Below are 21,331 nucleotides of genomic sequence, written 5' to 3' on the forward strand. Positions count from 1 at the left end.
GGGCAACACGATCGAGCTTGTATTTTGTAATCGGAGTACGTAAATACTCGCGTGTCTGAGTCGATAAAAGTCACCCAATGAACAACCAAGCCACACATTCTGCGAGGAAAGCACGGCAGACGTTGCAGATGCTGCAGAAGTTGCAAGAATGCAGTCTTCATTGCCCATATGTTTACCCGCAAGACAATGTTCCATTAATTTTCACGTTACTAGTATCATTCTTAAACACGCTACACAATACGTTGTCATTATTCAACTATGGTCTGTTTTCGCTACAAAGTATAAAAAGTGCTAACCACCGTCTTTAGTAAATCAACTGAGTAAGGACCACACTTAGATTTTATTTTATTCACACCACAGTGAAAATACTGGTTATACTGTCGGAGTAAGAAGTTTTTCCCGGTGCCTCGTTCTTTTTTATCAACTGTATTTAATTCAGCAGTTTGCTAAAGACAAGTCTTCGAATTAATTGTAAAAGTAATCTGTGTAAGAAAATGTGGGCCATAGTGCAACAAGGAGTTTTCCTTCATTCTGTCACATCAACTTGTATTGCTTTCAGTGTTACATGCCTTAATCGGTAAAAGCGGAACCCTTATAGGATAATTTTGTTATCCGTCCGTCTGTCTGTCTGTGTTTTTGCCCGACTGTCAAGAACTTTTTTTCTCAGGAACGGGTGGACTCTGAAGTTGAAATTTATGTCACATACTGAGGTCTGCCGTCCCTTGACGGTGCAAGAAAGTGGAGCTCATAAGTCAATACAAAGCTACGGCAATTTATGCCACATGTTGTTACGGAAAAAAAATTAGATTCGTGGTGCGGTTTCCGATTTAATTAGCATTGAAGCTAACCATTCAGGTCGTTGTGTGCACACATTCAAGTACCCTAACAGAAAAAGAAATGGCTCTGAGCATTATGGGACTTAACATCTGAGGTCATCAGTCCCCTAGAACTTAGAGCTACTTAAACATAGCTAACCTAAGGACATCACACACATCCATGCCCGAGGCAGCATTCGAACCAGCGACCGTAGCGGTCTCACGGTTCCAGACTGAAGCGCCTAGAACCGCTCGGCTACAACGGCCGGCGGAGCCTGACAGAGACGGTGTTCCCAAACTGTTTGCTTTCGTAACAAAAACTGAACATAGGACAGTATTAAGGATCGATTACTATGTAAGAGCTGAGCGGTCTCGTATGCTGTAACCTAAGCTATGAAAACAACCGACGCTAATTGTATCTGTCAGGTTGCTTGAATTTGAGTGCGCAGCGACCTGTTTGGCTAACTTCAATGTTAATTAAATCGGAAACATTGCAGGCGTCAGAGTAGCGTATCTACAATAAATGTTGGATTTGGAACTATACAACATTTGGTATATAATGAAGTTCTTGTAACTGCTGTATAGTTTAGTTCTTTGGACGTGACGTGTATTTAAATACACTCAGTGAGTAACATAAAACAAATGTCCAGTGCAGTTGGACTGGCACACTCAGGGTTCCGTACGAACTGCACTATGTACATTGATAGTTTATACATTCCGGGAGTAGAGGATACTTACCAACTTCGCCTGTTATCTACACTGATACTGGCTAGATATCGGTCCAAGGTATTCCAAGATTTCGACAATATCTTAATTCAAGTTTGAAGTCTGATAACAAATGAAAAAGGTAATTTTTTTCGTGTGATATAATTAAAAACTAACAATCTCAGATTTTTTCCTGTGTTTATTCTGTGTAACATCGCTTCTTGTCAGATTTGATGAGAATCACCTTACATGTTTTGATTGTGAGTTTCCGAGTATCAAAATACGAAGGCAATTCGGAAAGTAAGTTCCGTTTCAATTTTTCTCCGTGACGCTTCTACGACCCCAGTTCCGCTCATGCGCAATAGTATCTCCGGTTGAGACAGAACGAAATGACGCCATTTCGAGCTCGCTTTGTGTTGTGTATTGTTCAAAGTGATTGTTTGTAGTAGCATCGTTAATCGAAAATCTCTGCACGTGTGAACTGCGATCTGTGACTCGTTTTATGAATGCTAAGAACGTTAAGCCAAGTGACATTCATCGACAAATATGCGAGGCTTACGGAGAAAATGAAATGAATGCTTCAGTGATGAGAAGATGGGACCGACAATTTAGGGAAGTGTGTGATAAAGTGCATGACGAAGAACGAAGTGGACCCCCATCTGATGCAGTGGTTAGTGCAGTCCAACAAATGATTAAGAAAAACCGTAAGTTTGTGATTAATGCTATTGCTCGTCAACTGACACAAATTTCGCGAACAGTAATTTACGAGACGGTAACTGAAAAACTGGGCTTTCGTAAATTTTGCGCACGTTGGGTGCCTATAATTCTTAGTGAGCAACACAAACAACAACGGATGTGCAGCGCGCTTGATTCTTTGGCGCGCTACAATGACGATGACGACAAATTTTTACCTCAGATAGTCACCGGGGAAGAAACTTGTGTTGCTTATGAAACCCTAGAAACGAAACGCCATTCGATGGAGTGGCGGCACACTCCGTCCCCGGCAAGGGTTAAACCCAAGAAACTGTTGACTCCCTGAAAATTCAGGTGCACAGTGTTTTGGGACAGAAGAGGCGTTTCACTGACTGATTTTTTACCACGAGCAGAAACAAGCAATAAGGACTCTAAGAAATTTTAGCATATTGCAGCCCCGTCAGCAACTGTGATAAACTAAGATATTGCAAGATCCGCCTCAGTTGCGCAAATTTTCTAGTCTTTACCCAGGTTTCGGCTAGAATAGTCTAGCCTTCTTCAGAAGTATAAAATAACTATAGCATGCCAGTGCAAGGCTCAGTCAACATTAAAAATTAAAACCTATAGTACCGTGGTACCATGTCGAATTAAAACTACTTAACTGAAGTCCAACGCCGGTATCACTTCACCACGCGGTCGGTTGGCAGCGGCAACTGCGTTGGCTCTGACCGTTGCACGCGGAGTTGCGCTGAGAAACATCTTAAGCAATAAGGACGTCTATTGCGAGCCGCTTAAGAAATTGCGGCACGCAATATAGAACAAGAGTAACCGAATGATCTCAAAAGGTGTGGTTTTCATTCACGACAACGCCCGATCACACACTGCGAATGTGACAAAACAGCTCTTTCAGAGCTTTGGCTGGGACGTTTTTGGCCGTCCTCCGTTCAGTCCCGACCTCGCTCCAAGCGATTATCGTCTCTTTTGGCTCTAACGTGTTTCTTGGTGGTAACTGCGTCAACAACGATGAAGAGATAAAAGAACGTGTTGCCACATGGTTGCCGTCTGCTGTGGCCTAGCGGTCCTACACGCTTCAGTCCGGAACCGCGCTGCTGCTACGGTCGTAGGTTCGAACCTGCCTCGGGCATGGATGTGTGTAATATCCTTAGGTTAGTTAGGTTTAAGTAGTTCTACGTCAAGGGGACTGATGACCTCAGTCCTATAGTGCTTAGAGCCATTTGAACCATTTTTTTTAACCACATGGCTGACAACACAGGCGGCAACATTCTGTGACGAGGGAATACATAAACTTACACCACGCTGTGAGAGATGACTGGAAAACTACAGGGGCCACACTGAAAAATAGTCTAAGTGTTACAGATTTTTGTGAAATAAATTGCTTTCTTAATCTGTATTCGATTCCTCTTTGGTTACCAAACGGAAGTCACTTTAGGAACTAGCCTCATAAGTGGCAGAAATTGTCGTATCTTTCGACTGAAATGACTTAGAAGCTTAAAATTTGTACATCGCCAAGACACCAAAGACATTAGCAGCCGACATGAATTTTAACTTGTAGACCAACCTGTTACAGAGAGAAAACATATTAAAAGATGGTCAGACAAAAGCACAGGCGGATAAAGAATAAAAAAGAAATGTTTTTCGTGTTAGCATAATTAAAAATTAACAGTTTCAGGATTTTCATCTTTACTTTTATGTGAAACCTTGTTTTTGTCAAATTTCATGAATGTAGGTCAACGGGAAGTAACCTATATATTTTGAAGAGTGAGTTTTCGAGTTTCAAAATGTGTAACATAAAGTCCAGTATCTTTTGACTGCATCGACTTATAAGCTTTAAATCTGTACTTGGTCTAAGGACCGTAGACATTAGTATGTGGCATAAATTTTAACTTAATACGCCAGTCTGTCCCAGAGAAAAAGCGTCTTAACAGACGGACAAACAAACACGCAGATGGATGAAAAAGACAAAAAATATTTTTAGTGTTATATAATTGCAGATTAATATTTTAGGATTCTTTTCCCTTTACTTGTAACGCGAAACCTTGCTTCTTGGCAAATACCATGATTCTACGTCAACGGGGAGTACCGCCGGCCGGGGTGGCCGAGAGGTTCTAGGCGCTACAGTCTGGAACTGCGCGACCGCTACGGTCGCAGGTTCGAATCCTGCCTCGGGCATTGATGTGTGTGATGTCCTTAGGTTAGTTTGGTTTAAGTAGTTCCAAGTTCTAGGGGACTGATGACCTTAGAAGTTGAGTCCCATAGTGCTCAGAGCCATTTGAACCATTTTGAACTGGGAGTACCATATACCTTTTGATCAGTGACATAAATGGCCTTATCTATTGAATGCATTGACTTACAAGCTTAAACTTCTTACATCGCCAAGGGACCATAGATCTTAACATGTGACATAAACTTGAACGTGATGCGTTTACTCGCCCCTGAGAAAATGGGTTCTTAACACATTAAGTACCAGTGTCCTATTTTGAGGACAGAGCACATATTTATTTATAAATACAAAATAAATTATTAATTTGCAACTATTACTGTTCTGGGTCATTTGTTGATGCTTTTTATAACAAATGTACGCTGACAGGAAATTAAAAGCAATAAATCCTACCATTAATTGATTATTGAATACTACGGCACACTTTTCGTTATTACAGGTATTTACTTTGTCAACAATTTAGTTGTATTTGAAATATGTGGCAAAGATCTTTTTCTGTTTATTTATAGTGAACAATGTGTATTTTAAATTACTTGCGTTGTAAGCTCAATTGCAGTTATATTCACTGTTTTCCATTGTTATAAAATTTGGTGTACTCGAAAGAGGACACTGGGACTTGGTGTTATCATTTCAGTTATTTGTATTGATGCACGTTCGAATATGAAACTCTGCTACTGCGAATGTATTTTCTTTTTAGAACGTGGTAATTTTACCAGATTTTGTTGCTGAGGTAAGTAACGACCCCTCTTCTATAAATATATATTACAGTATATGAAGTTACTTTGAATTTTAGAGCGTATTATGTAAGTATATTTATGAATACGTTACCCATTAGTAAATAATACAGTTCCAGATGAACAGAGTTATTTGCACATTCCCTTTTCTGTAGTTTGTGATAATGTATTATTCTTTCATTTCACTTTATTTTATTGCATTTTGTTTCATTTCATTTTATATAGATTATAAGGGCCTTCAGACGAGATAGATACCTCACTAACGAATAAATAGAAGAAATAATAAACAGTGACGCATTCTGTAATGTAGTGTTAGATGATCAGGACCATATTGATATCACCGTATGACCTCCTGAGGTAGACTATATGACCAACGAAGAAGAAGGTCCAGACGATGTTACTGGAACCGTGGAAGTCTCAGTTGTGCCAGGGGGTATTGAATTACATTATGTTGCATCAGAGAATAACGAAGAAACTGTATGTAAAACTTCACTGCCATGTACATCCCAAGTTTCCAAAAGTAAATCGAAGAATGGCACTCGTAAATGTCTGGCTCTTCTACAGACTAGTACGTGGGAAAAATGCACTGGATTTACAGGATTTCAGACGTGCTGATACAGTTACATACCTGAAATTGGACACTGGAAGACCGAATATTGGATGTCCAATGGAATACCCATCAACTCAGTTGAGACTGATACCAGACATCAGGTTTGATGGCATTGGTCATATGATTGACAATAGAAGCATGCAAAGAAGATGTGTAAGAACTAAATGCAACGGGAAACCAAAACATATTGTGTTAAATGCCGTGTAACACTGTGTGTGAAGTGTTGTGTAGCATTTCATAAGAAATAAGTAGTTAAGACTTGAATACAGTTTAGGATTCTACACTCCTGGAAATGGAAAAAAGAACACATTGACACCGGTGTGTCAGACCCACCATACTTGCTCCGGACACTGCGAGAGGGCTGTACAAGCAATGATCACACGCACGGCACAGCGGACACACCAGGAACCGCGGTGTTGGCCGTCGAATGGCGCTAGCAGCGCAGCATTTGTGCACCGCCGCCGTCAGTGTCAGCCAGTTTGCCGTGGCATACGGAGCTCCATCGCAGTCTTTAACACTGGTAGCATGCCGCGACAGCGTGGACATGAACCGTATGTGCAGTTGACGGACTTTGAGCGAGGGCGTATAGTGGGCATGCGGGAGGCCGGGTGGACGTACCGCCGAATTGCTCAACACGTGGGGCGTGAGGTCTCCACAGTACATCGATGTTGTCGCCAGTGGTCGGCGGAAGGTGCACGTGCCCGTCGACCTGGGACCGGACCGCAGCGACGCACGGATGCACGCCAAGACCGTAGGATCCTACGCAGTGCCGTAGGGGACCGCACCGCCACTTCCCAGCAAATTAGGGACACTGTTGCTCCTGGGGTATCGGCGAGTACCATTCGCAACCGTCTCCATGAAGCTGGGCTACGGTCCCGCACACCGTTAGGCCGTCTTCCGCTCACGCCCCAACATCGTGCAGCCCGCCTCCAGTGGTGTCGCGACAGGCGTGAATGGAGGGACGAATGGAGACGTGTCGTCTTCAGCGATGAGAGTCGCTTCTGCCTTGGTGCCAATGATGGTCGTATGCGTGTTTGGCGCCGTGCAGGTGAGCGCCACAATCAGGACTGCATACGACCGAGGCACACAGGGCCAACACCCGGCATCATGGTGTGGGGAGCGATCTCCAACACTGGCCGTACACCACTGGTGATCGTCGAGGGGACACTGAATAGTGCACGGTACATCCAAACCGTCATCGAACCCATCGTTCTACCATTCCTAGACCGGCAAGGGAACTTGCTGTTCCAACAGGACAATGCACGTCCGCATGTATCCCGTGCCACCCAACGTGCTCTAGAAAGTGTAAGTCAACTACCCTGGCCAGCAAGATCTCCGGATCTGTCCCCCATTGAGCATGTTTGGGACTGGATGAAGCGTCGTCTCACGCGGTCTGCACGTCCAGCACGAACGCTGGTCCAACTGAGGCGCCAGGTGGAAATGGCATGGCAAGCCGTTCCACAGGACTACATCCAGCATCTCTACGATCGTCTCCATGGGAGAATAGCAGTCTGCATTGCTGCGAAAGGTGGATATACACTGTACTAGTGCCGACATTGTGCATGCTCTGTTGCCTGTGTCTATGTGCCTGTGGTTCTGTCAGTGTGTTCATGTGATGTATCTGACCCCAGGAATGTGTCAATAAAGTTTCCCCTTCCTGGGACAATGAATTCACGGTGTTCTTATTTCAATTTCCAGGAGTGTATATGATACTGTTAGATCCCAGTGTCCTATTTTGAGGACGGCCATTATATCAGCATGTATAAATATTCTTTGGCTATTTTTGTACTTATTGTGGTTCATACACTATGTACATTATATTTCAGGAGTAAAAAATTCAATTAAAAAAATTAGTTTGGGTTTTAATGGGTTAAGAGTCGGACAGGCGGTCAGACAGGTAGACGGACAACAAAGAGATCCTTTAAGGGTTCCGTTTTTACAGACTGAGGCACGAAATTCTAAAAAATGATGTTATCAAAATCTCATTCCCCCATAGATACTTACCTGTGGTCGCACATGTTTCAGGGCATGAGCTACCTGCACACCAGCGACATCCGCTCGCACGGCAACCTCAAGTCGTCCAACTGCGTGGTGGACAGCCGCTTCGTGCTCAAGATCACCGACTTCGGCCTGCACTGCCTGCGCGGAGGCGTCGGCGACGAGTCTGACGACCAGGACTCGTACGCCTACTGGAGGCGTGAGTACAAACACCTGTTTCAGTGGCCCGAGCACGGCGCCCTGTGGGACCTGCCGTACGCGCGCTGGACCACCAAGTACACGCCCTTCCGGGACTGCGCCGCCGACGGCGACACGTACGCCTACTGGAGGCGTGAGTACCCCGGCCCGAGTGCCCGTTGCCCGTGGTGGCTTTGGTGGCAGGCGCCGCCGCCTGGCTTGGCCTTCCCGCTTGGTGTTGGTGTGGCAGAGAACGAGCTAAACCCGATCGTGTGCTGTAGGCCCGACACCCGCCAACCAGTCCAAGCGTCGACTCGGAGTGGTCGCTTCACGGGAAAAGCAGCTTTTGTAACCTACGTAGTCTGTGAGAAAATTGAAGAGCAATCGTGCGATTTTCCGTCAACTTTACCCAGGTCGCTCAGAAGGTGGCAGTACTGGCTGTTTCCTACCGCTGTACCTGCCCTGCCGAAGCGCGTCAACCCTGTAATGTACTTGTCCACTGCAGCGGACAGCTCTCCATGTTGCTTCTTCGGCGTTTTTAGTCCTGAGGTTGCAAAGGCACGCAGTCCACTTCAGTTGACAGTCCCTACTTGTGCAGTGTCCCACTTGCATCTACAGCCTCAGAACTGACTGAAAGCACCAAAGAAGCGACCATAAACTGCTGTCCAGTGTTCACTGCAGTGGACATTTACACCACGGGGCTAAATTGAAGTAGTCAGACCACGCAGCCATGGTCAGACAGTCAACAAGTCTCAACTGCAGGTTGCCTGTCTAACAGATGCCAGGGGCACCAAAAAATTGAGTTCCAGCGTTTTTATGCTTGTCAACTGAATTTAAAAATTAAAATGCTGTCATTATCTACTCATTACCACCCCTACTCTTAAGTGGAAGTTTTAATACAGTAAGACAAGTGTTGACGCTAAAAAATGTGTACTGGGGACGCGTCTTGAGTCAGTGTAACTCATGGCGTCCCAATGACCCAGAATAAATTTGTCCAGTGTTTGAGAATGAGACTACTTAGCGACTTCCAACAAACTTTACACACAATTTCGAACCTTTAAGAAACGCATTTCCTTGACACACCCACAAAATAATGAAAAAAGGGAGAAAAGTACATCGCCGACTACATTTTCACTGTTTATACCGTAAAATTTCCGCACCAGAGACGACATTTGGATTTACCAGCACCTGCATCCCCCCACCCCCTCAAAAAATTCTCGATTTTTTAAAGAATCTAACTTACATATATAAAACTACTTCAAACGTCCGATTTTCTTTTAATGATGCACAAATTTACGCATGAGACGCGGATGAAACGTTATAGCGGAGAAAAGGGCAAGTGGCTAAGGCAAGGTATTCCACCTTTTAAGCTGAGTGGTAATAGATGGAGATGCGTAGAAATGAGTAATTATAATCTGCAGCTATTGAAGTATTTTATCAGGATGGTTAAGTTACTTTAGGATCAAATTAAGTTCTTTAAACGATCCACATCTCACAAAGTTGCGAAATGGCCGCTCTGCCCGACATGTTTGGCCAAAATATACCACATAGTTTTAAACCAAAAAATAAGGCATAAAAATCTGTTTCAACACGGACAAGATATACTCAGTCGCAAAAGATATCACTGACGCTCTTCAGAAATAAATGTCAAACTTTGTTCTTCAACTCCTTTACAGAGTTCGTGGGCTCAGATGAAGCACAAATGAACCTTAATCCACTGTTGTTCTGCCCTTGAATTCGACATTTTTTTAGCAGTACATGCTCCCTGTCTTTGGTGTTGTTTTTGAAATGATCTCTTCTAGGGTTCGTTTTCCTTCTATTATTGTTCTTCTTTTTGCTACCTTTCTTCTCTTCGGCTGCTTTACGCTTTTCCATCTGTGAAATTTATTTTCTTCTCTTTCTTTAATCTTCTTTTGGGTCACTGTTGTGAGGACATTTTGTAAGTAGGTCTGTGGCCGCGGAATCCTACTTTTGGCCGCTGTCTTTACATTTCCTCCTACACAAAGTGGCCAAAAGCCACCGCTGAGATGGACACTATGCCAGAATTGACACCTTCACACAAAAAGTGCTGTATACTCTCTAAGAACAGGAGCAAAATTTCAATAACGAAAGAGAATTATTCAGTGAAGTTATTTATAACTCTGAAAAGCGGCACAGTAAACAGGTCAGACTTCATAGGGTGATTGGGTCCTCTAGAGAGAATAAGTTAAAGCATTTCCCGCGCGATGGCAACACCTCATATCCCTTAGGTCCCCAATAGCCCCTTGGCTTGCCATGGACACCTTGCCCGCCTGTCTTTGTTACGGCATGCATCTACTGGAAAAAATACCGAAATATTAATGAGAAATTGGGCTGAAAATCTTCGTTCACCACCTTCTGGCAGAGTCTATCAAAATAAGATTACCAGAGCACGTATGTGTTGATAAAAGGCTTCATTTGGATCGAATACGTAAATTTCTGCAAATTTTCGCTACGCTTCATTATCAGAATTAATTCAATACCTCATATAATCCCGACATTTTGTCGGTGGCGTTTGGGATGACCCTGTAAAACACACAGAAAAATGTAATAAGATTTATGTGTCTACTGCACATATAAAACACAACGCCAGTCCGTCTTAATGCGTGATTGCTAAAACGAAGTCCGTTGTCGATGAGAGATTCGACTGGATACATTAAAAATTAACAATTATCACAATATCTCAGAGTTTTTCGAATTAGATCGAGAACCACTACACGGATTATAAAAAACATTTCAGCAATGTACAGCATAGCTGTTGGGAAAATGTTTCGAGCCATAGTTATTACAATCGTATGAATAGTGACGGAAGTGTATAAAGACTCTTTCATTAAGAGTGATATATTTTTAATTTGAAGAAAAAATAGAGAACACTCAACTTATTAAAGTAAACTGTGGTATATTTTAGAGCTTACACAATGCTGCTTTTCTGAACAAAATGTCGTTCAAATGTCCATCACGGCTTTGAACACACTGACGCGTCACTGTGTCCAACATTGTGGCGTTATTTCTGCGGTAACCTGACAAATGTCCGCCTCCAAATTTTCCAAAGTTTGTGGCTTGTGTGCGTGGACCTGGGCTTTGATGTGGCCCCAAAGACAAAAATCTGTGTATGTTAAATCAAACGACCGTGACAGCCAATTCACAAATGCACGTCTTGAGATGATGCGGTCGCCAAATGTTTCCCTCAGCAAATCGAGCGTAGCGTCGGCTGTGTGGCACGTAGCGCCATCCTGCTGGAAGCTGGAAAGTACATTTTTTCAGCATCTCTGCTCTCCAGTCCTGGCCACAGAAACTCGCGTAACGTGGACGTGTAGCAGTTGCAACGGTTTTTCTCTCATCATCTCGAAAGAAATAAGGGCCAATAATGCCGCCACGCCGTAAACCGTACCACGCAGTGGCTTTTCTGAATGCAATGGACCTCATGGACCACTTGTGAGTTATTCTCGCTCCAGTAGCGACAATTTTGCATACTGTCAACGCCTCTAAGACAAAAATGAGCCTTGTCTGAGAACATGATTTTTGCACTGAAATCAGGATCAGCTCCCAATTGCTGTACAGCCCAATGAGCGAACATACGACGCAGTCTGTGATTGTTTCGCTTCAACTCTTGAGTCAATACTGCTTTGTTCGGACGCAGGTCTAAATCTTTACGCATGATTCGGTAAGTCGAAAGATCAGACAGTCGCTACCGTTGAGACTGTGACATTCGGCCCTCCCTCAACGCTGGGCGCTGCTGCTGCGCCATTCTCCTCACTTCGCGCGTTACATTGTCTACTTGGTGGCTTCTGGTCGGGTAGAGTTAAATCCCGCTCAAACTTGGCCGCAGTGTGGCGTACAGCCTGAACAGAGAATCATTGATGGTGACCAAATTCTCTGGCGAATAAGCGATGAGCATCCAGAAATGAGCTACCATCTTGGCAGAATGTTTTAATGATTTCTAAACATTCAGGAAGCATGAACCGCTGCATAATTGTGGTGAATATTTTCACACTTTTAAGAACATAAAAAATATCAGAAACTGTAAATGACAATTTTAAAAAGTATCACCTTAATGGAAGATCCTTTGATTAGTGACTGAATGCCTGCAGAAGTAACCTTTATCGCTGCTTCTAGGTCCCTTTTCTACATATTCAAATGACGCTCAACATTCCAAGAGCGACAAAGATTTTACGTACTTTAAACACACACTCCATTGGCGAAAGCGTTTATGAACTAACACTAGCAACTGGTACAGCTCACACAAAACATTTACACCAACAGACGGTACGTGAACGATCGTTAGACAGGAAGCAAGTTCTTAGTGTGGCTCTTCGGTAATTGTTGCACTGTACGCGGTAAGGCCACTCCCTCCACCACGAGCGCTGCCGCATACTCTTCAGTTTACAAACAGACTATTTGTGTTTGTAGAGATGTGGGCAATGCATGTGCAATTGATCCGGTTTGTATTTGCAGTAGTTACAGGTGAAGTGATCATCGGATTTAGACTACTAACAGCTCTTGAGTTTGGGTGTAGTGTGTAACATCACTAAAATATACTGAACATGCATGTGCTTAGTGTGAATAACAAGTCGCCTCTGGATAAGGTGGAAGTGACCTCTCCGCTGTGTTTTGTACGACATCGACACTGTTGATGCAAGGTGAAATTTGTAAAATAGAGTGGAAATCTAAATAACTACCCAACACGATAAACGTTTCTTATTATCAATGGTATTTAACAAGCAAATGTATCCGCGGAAGTGTGAATAGGACTAGCGTACCGCGTGTTCCGTAAAGACTTAACTGTGTATGTGGACAGTTCATCCATCCCAAAAAACAGAGAATTTCTGTGGCTTTTGTCTCTTCTCGATATCGATACTGGCAAGACATGAAGATATGTGACATAAATTTTTTTATACCGCAAAGGTACCGTAGCTTTTAGTATGCGACATAAATTTCAACTTGACACGTCTATCCAACCCTGTGGAAAAGGGGTCATAAAAGACAGGCGGTGGATAACATGACAAAATATTTTTTCGTGTGGTATAGTTACAAATTAAAAGTTTTCAATTTCATCCTCTTGCTTTTACTGTGAAACCTTGCTTCTTGCCAAATTTCGCGATTAGAGGTCAAGAGGCAGAATTGTATGGGTTTTGATCAGTGAGTCTGGGAGTATCAAAATATATTACATAAGTGACCTTATCTTTTGATTCCATTGACTTAGAAGCTTAAATCTTATGCACCACAAAGGTTTCAATGAATACTAAATTGCATTGCGTGTGTGGTGGAAGTTTGCATCGGAATAAAATAGACACTGCATTATTATATTTATCCACTGACACCAGGCAAGCGACTTGCAAGTAAACTAATGTCAACTTGATACCTCTACCAATTCCTGAGAAAAAGTGGTCATAAGAAACAAACAGACAGCCAGATAGTCCTACAGTCGGATAACAAATTACAAACTATACATTTGTTGCGTGTGATATAATTACTGCAGAGTCTTGTATCATAGAAAGGAAGGCAGAGGATGTTGTTATGGATGGCCTGTATCCTCCTCCTACAGTGCAAATGCACACGTGGGTTAACACGGTTCTTTATTTACATGTACAGATAGCTGCTACTGAACTTGAACAGGGCCCATGTGTTGTGGTACAAGCCCATCTGTAATAGTCCTCTTGCAGACAATATCGGTAATCTTGCTATTACGCAACTCTGGACGCTATGTACTGTCGTAGCCAAATTACGATGAGTCAGTGAGCCAGTGACAGTGAGTTAGTCCGACAGTCTCTAGGACCCTCTAGCCAGCGGCGGCGGCCTAAATACTTGCGGTCGAGAGGGCATTGGCGGCGTGTGCTTGCGAGTCTGTCTCTGGCCTCTGTCGTGATAGGCGTGCCAGATCGAGAACTTACTATCGATCTCTGCACTATATCTTTGCCGACCGGTGTGCTCGCGACAACTTACGCCAGCACAATTTCAATATTAGGATTTTCGTCTTTTTTCCCTTAATTATATGCGAAAAATCTTTCTTTTCTTTTTCTTTTTTGCCAAATTTCATGATTGTAGGTCACCAGGAAGAACCCTATAGGTTTTGATGTTTGGGTTTGCTAGTATCAAAATATACACTATTGGCCATTAAAATTGCTACACCACGAAGATGACGTATTCCAGACGCGAAATTTAACCGACAGGAAGAAGATGCTGTGATATGCAAATGATTAGCTTTACAGAGCATTCACACAAGGCTGGCGCCAGTGGCGACACCTACAACGTGCTCACGAAAGTTTACAACCGATTTCTCATACACAAAGTGCAGTTGACCGGCGTTGGCTCGTGAAACGTTGTTGTGATGCCTCGTGTAAGGAGGAGAAATGCCTACCATCACGTTTCCGATTTTGATAACGGTCGGATTGTAGCCTATCGCGATTGCGGTTTATCGTATCGCGACATTGCTGCTAGCGTTGCTCGAGATCCAATGACTATTAGTACAATATGGAATCGGTGGGTTCAGGAGGGTAATACGGAACACCGTGCTGGATCCCAACGGCTTCGTATCACTAGCAGTCTATATGACAGGCATCTTATACGCATGGCTGTAACGGATCGTGCAGCCACGTCTGGATCCCTGAGTCAACAGATGGGGACGCTTACAAGACAACAACTATCTGCACGAACAGTTCGACGACGTTTGCAGCAGCATGGACTATCAGCTCGGAGACCATGGCTGCAGCTACCCTTGACGCTGCATCACAGACAGTAGTGCCTGCGATGGTGTACTCAACGACGAACCTGGTTGAACGATTGGCAAAACGTCATTTTTTCGGGTGAATCCAGGTTCTGTTTACAGCATCATGATTGTCGCACCAGCGTTTGGCGACATCGCGGTGAACACTCGTTTGAAGCGCGTATTCGTCATCGCCATACTGGCGTATCACCAGGCGTGATGGTATGGGTTGCCATTGGTTACACGTCTCGGTCACCTCTTGTTCGCATTGACGGAACTTCGAACAGTGGACGTTACATTTCAGATATGTTACGGCCTGTCGCTTTACTCTTCATTCGATCCCTGCGAAACCCTACATTTCAGCAGGATAATGTACGACCGCATGTTGCAGGTCCTGTACGGGCCTTTCAGGATGCAGAAAATGTTCGACTGCTGCCCTGGGCAGCACATTCTCCAGATCTCTCACCAATGGAAAACGTCTGCTCAATGGTGGCCAAGGAAGTGTCACAATACGCCAGTCACTACTCTTGATGAACTGTGGAATCGTGTTGAAGCTGCATGGGCAGCTGTACCTGTACACGCCATCCAAGCGCTGTCTGGCTCAATGCCCAGGCGTATAAAGGCCGTTATTACGGCCAGAGGTGGTTGTTCTGGGTACTGATTTCTCAGGATCTGTGCACCCAAATTGCGTGAAAAAGTAATGACATGTCAGTTCTAGTATAATATATTTGTCGAATGAATACGCTTTATCATCTGCATTTCTTCTTGGTGTAGCAATTTTAATGGCCAGTAGTGTATACTCTAAACTACCGTGTATAATAGCTTAAATTTTTTGTTTCGCCAAGCATCTTAGCAGGTGACATAAATTTCAGGTTAATACCTCAACCCCTAGGCGCTCAATCCGAAGCAGCTGGAACACTGTCGCAGGTTCGAATCCTGCCTCGGGGATGGATATGTGTGATGTCCTTAGGTTAGTTAGGTTTAAGTAGTTCTAAGTTCTAGGGAACTGATGACCATAGATGTTAAGTCCCATAGTGCTCAGAGCCATTTGAAGCAATACCTCAACCCGGTCCTGAGAAAAATGGTCTTAAGGGTCGGACAGACAGGCAGACAGACAATAAAGAGCAATGTATTCGCAGTTGCGAATACGGATTACCAGCAGCTGTGTAATGGAATGACGACTATGAAAAGTTTTGCCATAGCGGGACTAGAACCCAGATTTCCCGCTTATTGTGAGTGGGCGTTTCACCATTTGCCCATTCGAACACGACTCACAGCCAGACACAAACTACCGTATAAGCGAAGCACGTTTCTACATCCTGTACTCGCACATCCATTATGCATATTCCTTAGGGGGGTGACATTTTACTTGTAAGTCACTTGCCCGGTGTCAGTGGATAAATATAATACTTCACTGTTTATTTTATTCCGAATTACGATGTAAAGTTCCTTCAGACACGGAATGCAATATCGTATTCATCCGGCGACACCGGGAAAGCGACTTTCAAGAAAAATGCCTCGCCGGTACGGGGATATATACTGAATATACAAAGAAACTACTGTAGGCATGCGTATTGAAATACAAAGATATGAAAACAGGAAGAATACGGCGCTGCGTTCGGCATGGCCTTTATAAGACAACAAGCGTATGGCGCAGTTGTTAGATCGGTTGCCGGCCGAAGTGGCCGCGTGGTTCTGGCGCTGCAGTCTGGAACAGCGAGACCGCTACGGTCGCAGGTTCGAATCCTGCCTCGGGCATGGATGTGTGTGATGTCCTTAGGTTAGTTAGGTTTAACTAGTTCTAAGTTCTAGGGGACTAATGACCTCAGCAGTTGAGTCCCATAGTGCTCAGAGCCATTTGAACCATTTGTTAGATCGGTTATTGCTGCTAGAATGTCAACTTATCAAGATTTAAGTGAATTTGAACGTGGTGTTATAGTCGGAACACGAGCGATGGGATACAGCATCTCCGAGATAGCGATGAAGGGAGGATTTTCCCGTACGATCATTTCATAAGTTCAAAATGGCTCTGAGCACTATGGGACTTAACATCTGTGGTCATCAGTCCCCTAGAACTTAGAACTACTTAAACCTAACTAACTCGACTCTGCGGCCGTAGCGGTCGCGCGGTTCGAGACTGAAGCGCCTAGAACCGCTCGGCCACACAGGCCGGCATTTCACAAGTGTAGTTGGTGTGATATGGGAACTTCGATACTTCTAGGTACGACTCTGACAGGTGACACGTACGTAAGTATACTGTCTGATCACCGACAACCGTTCATGTCCACTGTGCATTCCGACGCACTTGGGCAATTCCACCAGGACAATGTAATACCCAACACGTCCAGAAATGCTAGAGTGTGGCTGTAGGAACACTCTTTTGAGTTTAAGCACTTCTGCTGGCCACCAAACTCCCGAGATACGAACGTTATTGAGGATATCTGGGATGCCTTGCAACGTGCTATTCAGAGATCTCCACATCCTCATACTCTTACGGATTTATGGACAGCCCTGCAGGTTTCATGGTGTCAGTTCCCTCCAGCACTACTTCATACATTAATCGAGTCCATGCTACGTCGTGTTGCGGCACTTCTGCGAGCTCGTGGGAGCCGTACACGATATTAGGCGGGCGTACCAGTTTCTCTGGCTCTTCAGTGTACATAATGGATCTACGAGCACAGGTTGTAGACACATTGTTGGCGACCTATGGAAGCTTGGGTCTGGCCGTGAGTCTTGTTCGGATAGGAAAATGGTATGACGACAACTCGCGGTAATCCGGAAATCCGGGATCCAGTTCCGGGTCGACATAAATTTTCACTTTCATCATTTAATTATACAGCTGACGGTTGTCTTATTCACAACTGTGGTCATATATCGTACATTTCGTAGCGGCTGTAGTCGCCGCGGCTCCTGTTCCTTCGGAAATGGTGTCTGTTGGTACTGAATGAGGCACGGATCCCTAATATCAGCGCTGTTAAAGAAGACCAGAAGCTTCTGACGTAAGACATACCAGCATATCGCAGGCGGTAATTTTTTGACGACTCTTAACAGATCCGGCCGTTCAGATTTGAGACTTTAGTGATTGTGTTGACAGACAGTCAACAGGGATCAGAAAACGTTGTTCTTGTGAAACACAACTAGCTCTTCATTCGTACAAATTGTTGAGTAAGGGATTTCAAATGGATTCCGTAATTATGGATTTCAGGAAGGCTGTACCACACACGCGGCTTGTTGTGAAATAGCGTGCTTACGGAATATCGTCTCAATTATGTGACTCTATTCGTGATTTCCTGTCAGAGAGGTCACGGTTCGTAGTAACTGACGGAAAGTCATCCAGTAAAACGGAACTGATTTCTGGCATTCCCCCAGATAGTGTTATAGGCCATTTGATGCTCCTCTATACAAACGGTTTGGGAGACAGTCGGCCGGTGGGGCAGAGCGGTTCTAGACGCTTCAGTCTGGAACCGCGCGACCGCTGCGGTCGCAGGTTCGAATCCTAAATAAAGAAAAGTGTGAGGTTATCCACATGAGTGCTAAAAAGAATTCGTTAAACATCGGTTACGCGCTAAATCAGTCAAATCTAAAGGTCGTAAATTCAACTAAATACCTAGGAACTACAACTACGAGCAACTGAAATTGGAAGGAACACATAGAAAACGTTGTGGGGAAGGCTAACCGAAGATTGCGTTTTATTGGCAGGGCACTTAGAAAATGTAACAGACCTACTAAAGAGACTGCCTACACTACGCTTATCCGTCCTCTTTTAGAATACTGCTGCTCTGTGTGGGACCCTTAGCGGATAGGACTAACGAAGTACGTCGAAGAAGTTCAAAGGAGGGCAACACGATTTGTGTTATCGCGAAATAGGGGACAGAGTCTCACTGAAATTATATAGTATTTGGGATGCACATCATTAGAACAAATGCATTTTTTGTTGCGGAAGAATCTTCTCACGAAATTGCGATCACCAACTTTCTACACCGAATGCGAAAATATTTTGTTGACGCCGACCTACATAAGGGGAAACGATCACCATGATAACATAAGAGAAATCAGAGCTCCCACGTAAAGATATACAGATGTTCACTGTTTCCGCGTGCTATTGTTGTTGTTGTGGTCTTCAGTCCTGAGACTGGTTTGATGCAGCTCACCATGCTACTCTATCCAGTGCAAGCTTCTTCATCTCCCAGTACCTATTGCAGCCTACATCCTTCTGAATCTGCTTAGTGTATTCATCTCTTGGTCTCCCTCTACGATATTTACCCTCTACGCTGCCCTCCAATAGTAAATTGGTGATCCCTTGATGCCTCAGAACATGTCCTACCAAGCGATCCCTTCTTCTAGTCAAGTTGTGCCACAAACTCCTCCCCAATTCCATTCAATACCTCCTCATTAGTTATGTGATCTACCCACCTAGTCTTCTGCATTCTTTTGTAGCACCACATTTCGAAAGCTTCTATTCTCTTCTTGTCCAAACTATTTATCGTCCATGTTTCACTTCCATACATGGTACACTCCATACAAATACTTTTAGAAACGACTTCCTGACACTTAAATCTGTACTGGATGTCAACAAATTTCTCTTCTTCAGGAACGTTTTCCTTTCCATTGCCAGTCTACATTTTATGTACTCTCTACTTCGACCATCATCAGTTATTTTGCTCCCCAAATAGCAAAACTCCTTTACTACTTTAAGTGTCTCATTTGCTAATCTAATTCCCTCAGCATCACCCGAGTTAATTCGACTACGTTCCATTATCCTCGTTTTGCTTTTGTTAATGTTCATCTTATATCCTCCTTTCAAGACACTATCCATTCCGTTCAACTGCTCTTCCAAGTCCTTTGCTGTCTCTGACAGAATTACAATGTCATCGGCGAACCTTTAAGTGCTATACGGGATTGGCATGATAGAGAATTGTGGAGGTGGTTCGATCAACCCTCCGCCAGGCACTTAAATGCTGAGTATCCATGTAGATGTAGATGTAGATGTAGAATAGCCCAAAGCGAGCGAGACGGATACCAGAATGTTTTCATCGATGCGCCCTCTCTAACGACATCGCAGTCGACGGGGCACCAAATCGTACTCCGCCTTCCTCTTCGAAGACGCTTCTAGAGAATTGCCATCGTAGGTAACGGTCGTCCAAGGGGAGCGGAACCGGCGAGATAGGACCGCAGCGGCGGACTTCGCATGCAGCCGAGGACAAATCTGGGCCAGAACGAGGCTGGCGTGCGCTGATGCTTATGGGGGCACTCCGAGCGTCCGTTCCTTTTAAAGGCCGGCGGTGATAAAACCGGAAGCTCTCCCCGAGTGCAGTTCTGGCCACCATCGTTAGCGGTCGCAAAGCGCCCGTAAAAACGTTAGCGCGCTAAGCTGTCGCCTTAGCGTAACGGACCGTAATTGTTTTACGCGCTATCAACGTAAAAGCGTCCCTGCCCCTCGCTGAGAGTGAAACACCACCGACAGCGTAAACGGCAGGCGCCGCCGAGCGCAGCTAGTGCGCGGTTACGCGACGACGTTCGTCCGGGTCAGAACTTAAAAAGCAGTCGCAGACGATTATCTCGCTCCTTCCCTTCTTTGAAATTCTGAATTTACGTATAAAACAAAGGTTGACAGAATATACACAAGTCGTAGAAACATCAGATTGCAATTCTAAGCCGGCGGAGTGACCGAGCGGTTCTAGGCGCTACAGTCTGGAACCGCGCGACCGCTACGGTCACAGGTTCGAATACTGCCTCGGGCATGGATGTGTGTGATGTCCTTAGGTTAGTTAGGTTTAAGTAGTTCTAAGTTCTAGGGGACTGAAGACCACAGCAGTTAAGTCCCATAGTGCTCGGAGCCATTTGCAATTTTAACACTCGAAAGACACGAAAGGAAGGCAATACTTGAGAAGCGAGTGAAACAGATTTGCTACCTGCTGTGGGACTACGAATCATTTGGTTTGGCATTAGTTTTCTAGTTTGTGAAGTGAAAAGTTGTTTATGGTTTAGTAACACACAACTTATCCATGGGCAGTTTTCCTGATTCAGTTATTTCTACCCGCTGTTCAGTATCCAGCCCTTCTTTTTATTTTCCACCCACGCAGCAACAAGAACCTGCAACTCATTCGAATAGTTAACCGGAAAATAGTCTGAAAGCAGCACCTGTAACCCTCAGACGATTCATTGACATCTCACGTCCACCTGACAATAAACACCGCCTGCAGTATGGTAACTGATAGTAACGTAGGCTTCCCTTGAAATAATCTAAAGCTGAATTTGGTATAATTGACGTATATAGAATCACGAAGGTCCATATCGAAGGCTAGAACTTCTAAAACAAACAAGGAAGCAGCACGTGGTACGCTCCCGAATTAAAAATTTGAGTATTACAATGTTTAAATGAACTAACTGAAATAATTATACAACTTTTAGGTCACAAATAAATTTTATCGCCCTAAAGGTGAAAAATTCTGATACTCCATGTGCCACGCGATGTCTTGTCCAGGCTACGTACAAAAACTTACGCGAAATCTGAGATACGTTTATCTGCAAGTCAGTTTGTTTGGTTATAAAAATGTCACTCAGATAGTTTCATAAACACCCGTAAAACATCCATATTGTTCTTTGCATAGAACGACATTTACTAAAAGGCAGACATCC

General features: G+C 44.2%; 1 protein-coding gene across 1 annotated transcript in view; it reads left to right on the forward strand.

Annotated features, from left to right (window-relative positions):
- Positions 1 to 21,331, forward strand: part of LOC126481079 (atrial natriuretic peptide receptor 1-like) — a 1,220,509-nt gene that overhangs the window by 1,007,445 nt on the left and 191,733 nt on the right. The window contains exon 12 of the mRNA XM_050104566.1: positions 7,822 to 7,993. Within this exon, the coding sequence (XP_049960523.1) occupies positions 7,822 to 7,993 (172 nt within the window). The remainder of the gene's footprint in view (positions 1 to 7,821; positions 7,994 to 21,331) is intronic.

Source organism: Schistocerca serialis, chromosome 5 (assembly GCF_023864345.2).
Source record: "Schistocerca serialis cubense isolate TAMUIC-IGC-003099 chromosome 5, iqSchSeri2.2, whole genome shotgun sequence".
NCBI classification, from domain to species: domain Eukaryota; kingdom Metazoa; phylum Arthropoda; class Insecta; order Orthoptera; family Acrididae; genus Schistocerca; species Schistocerca serialis.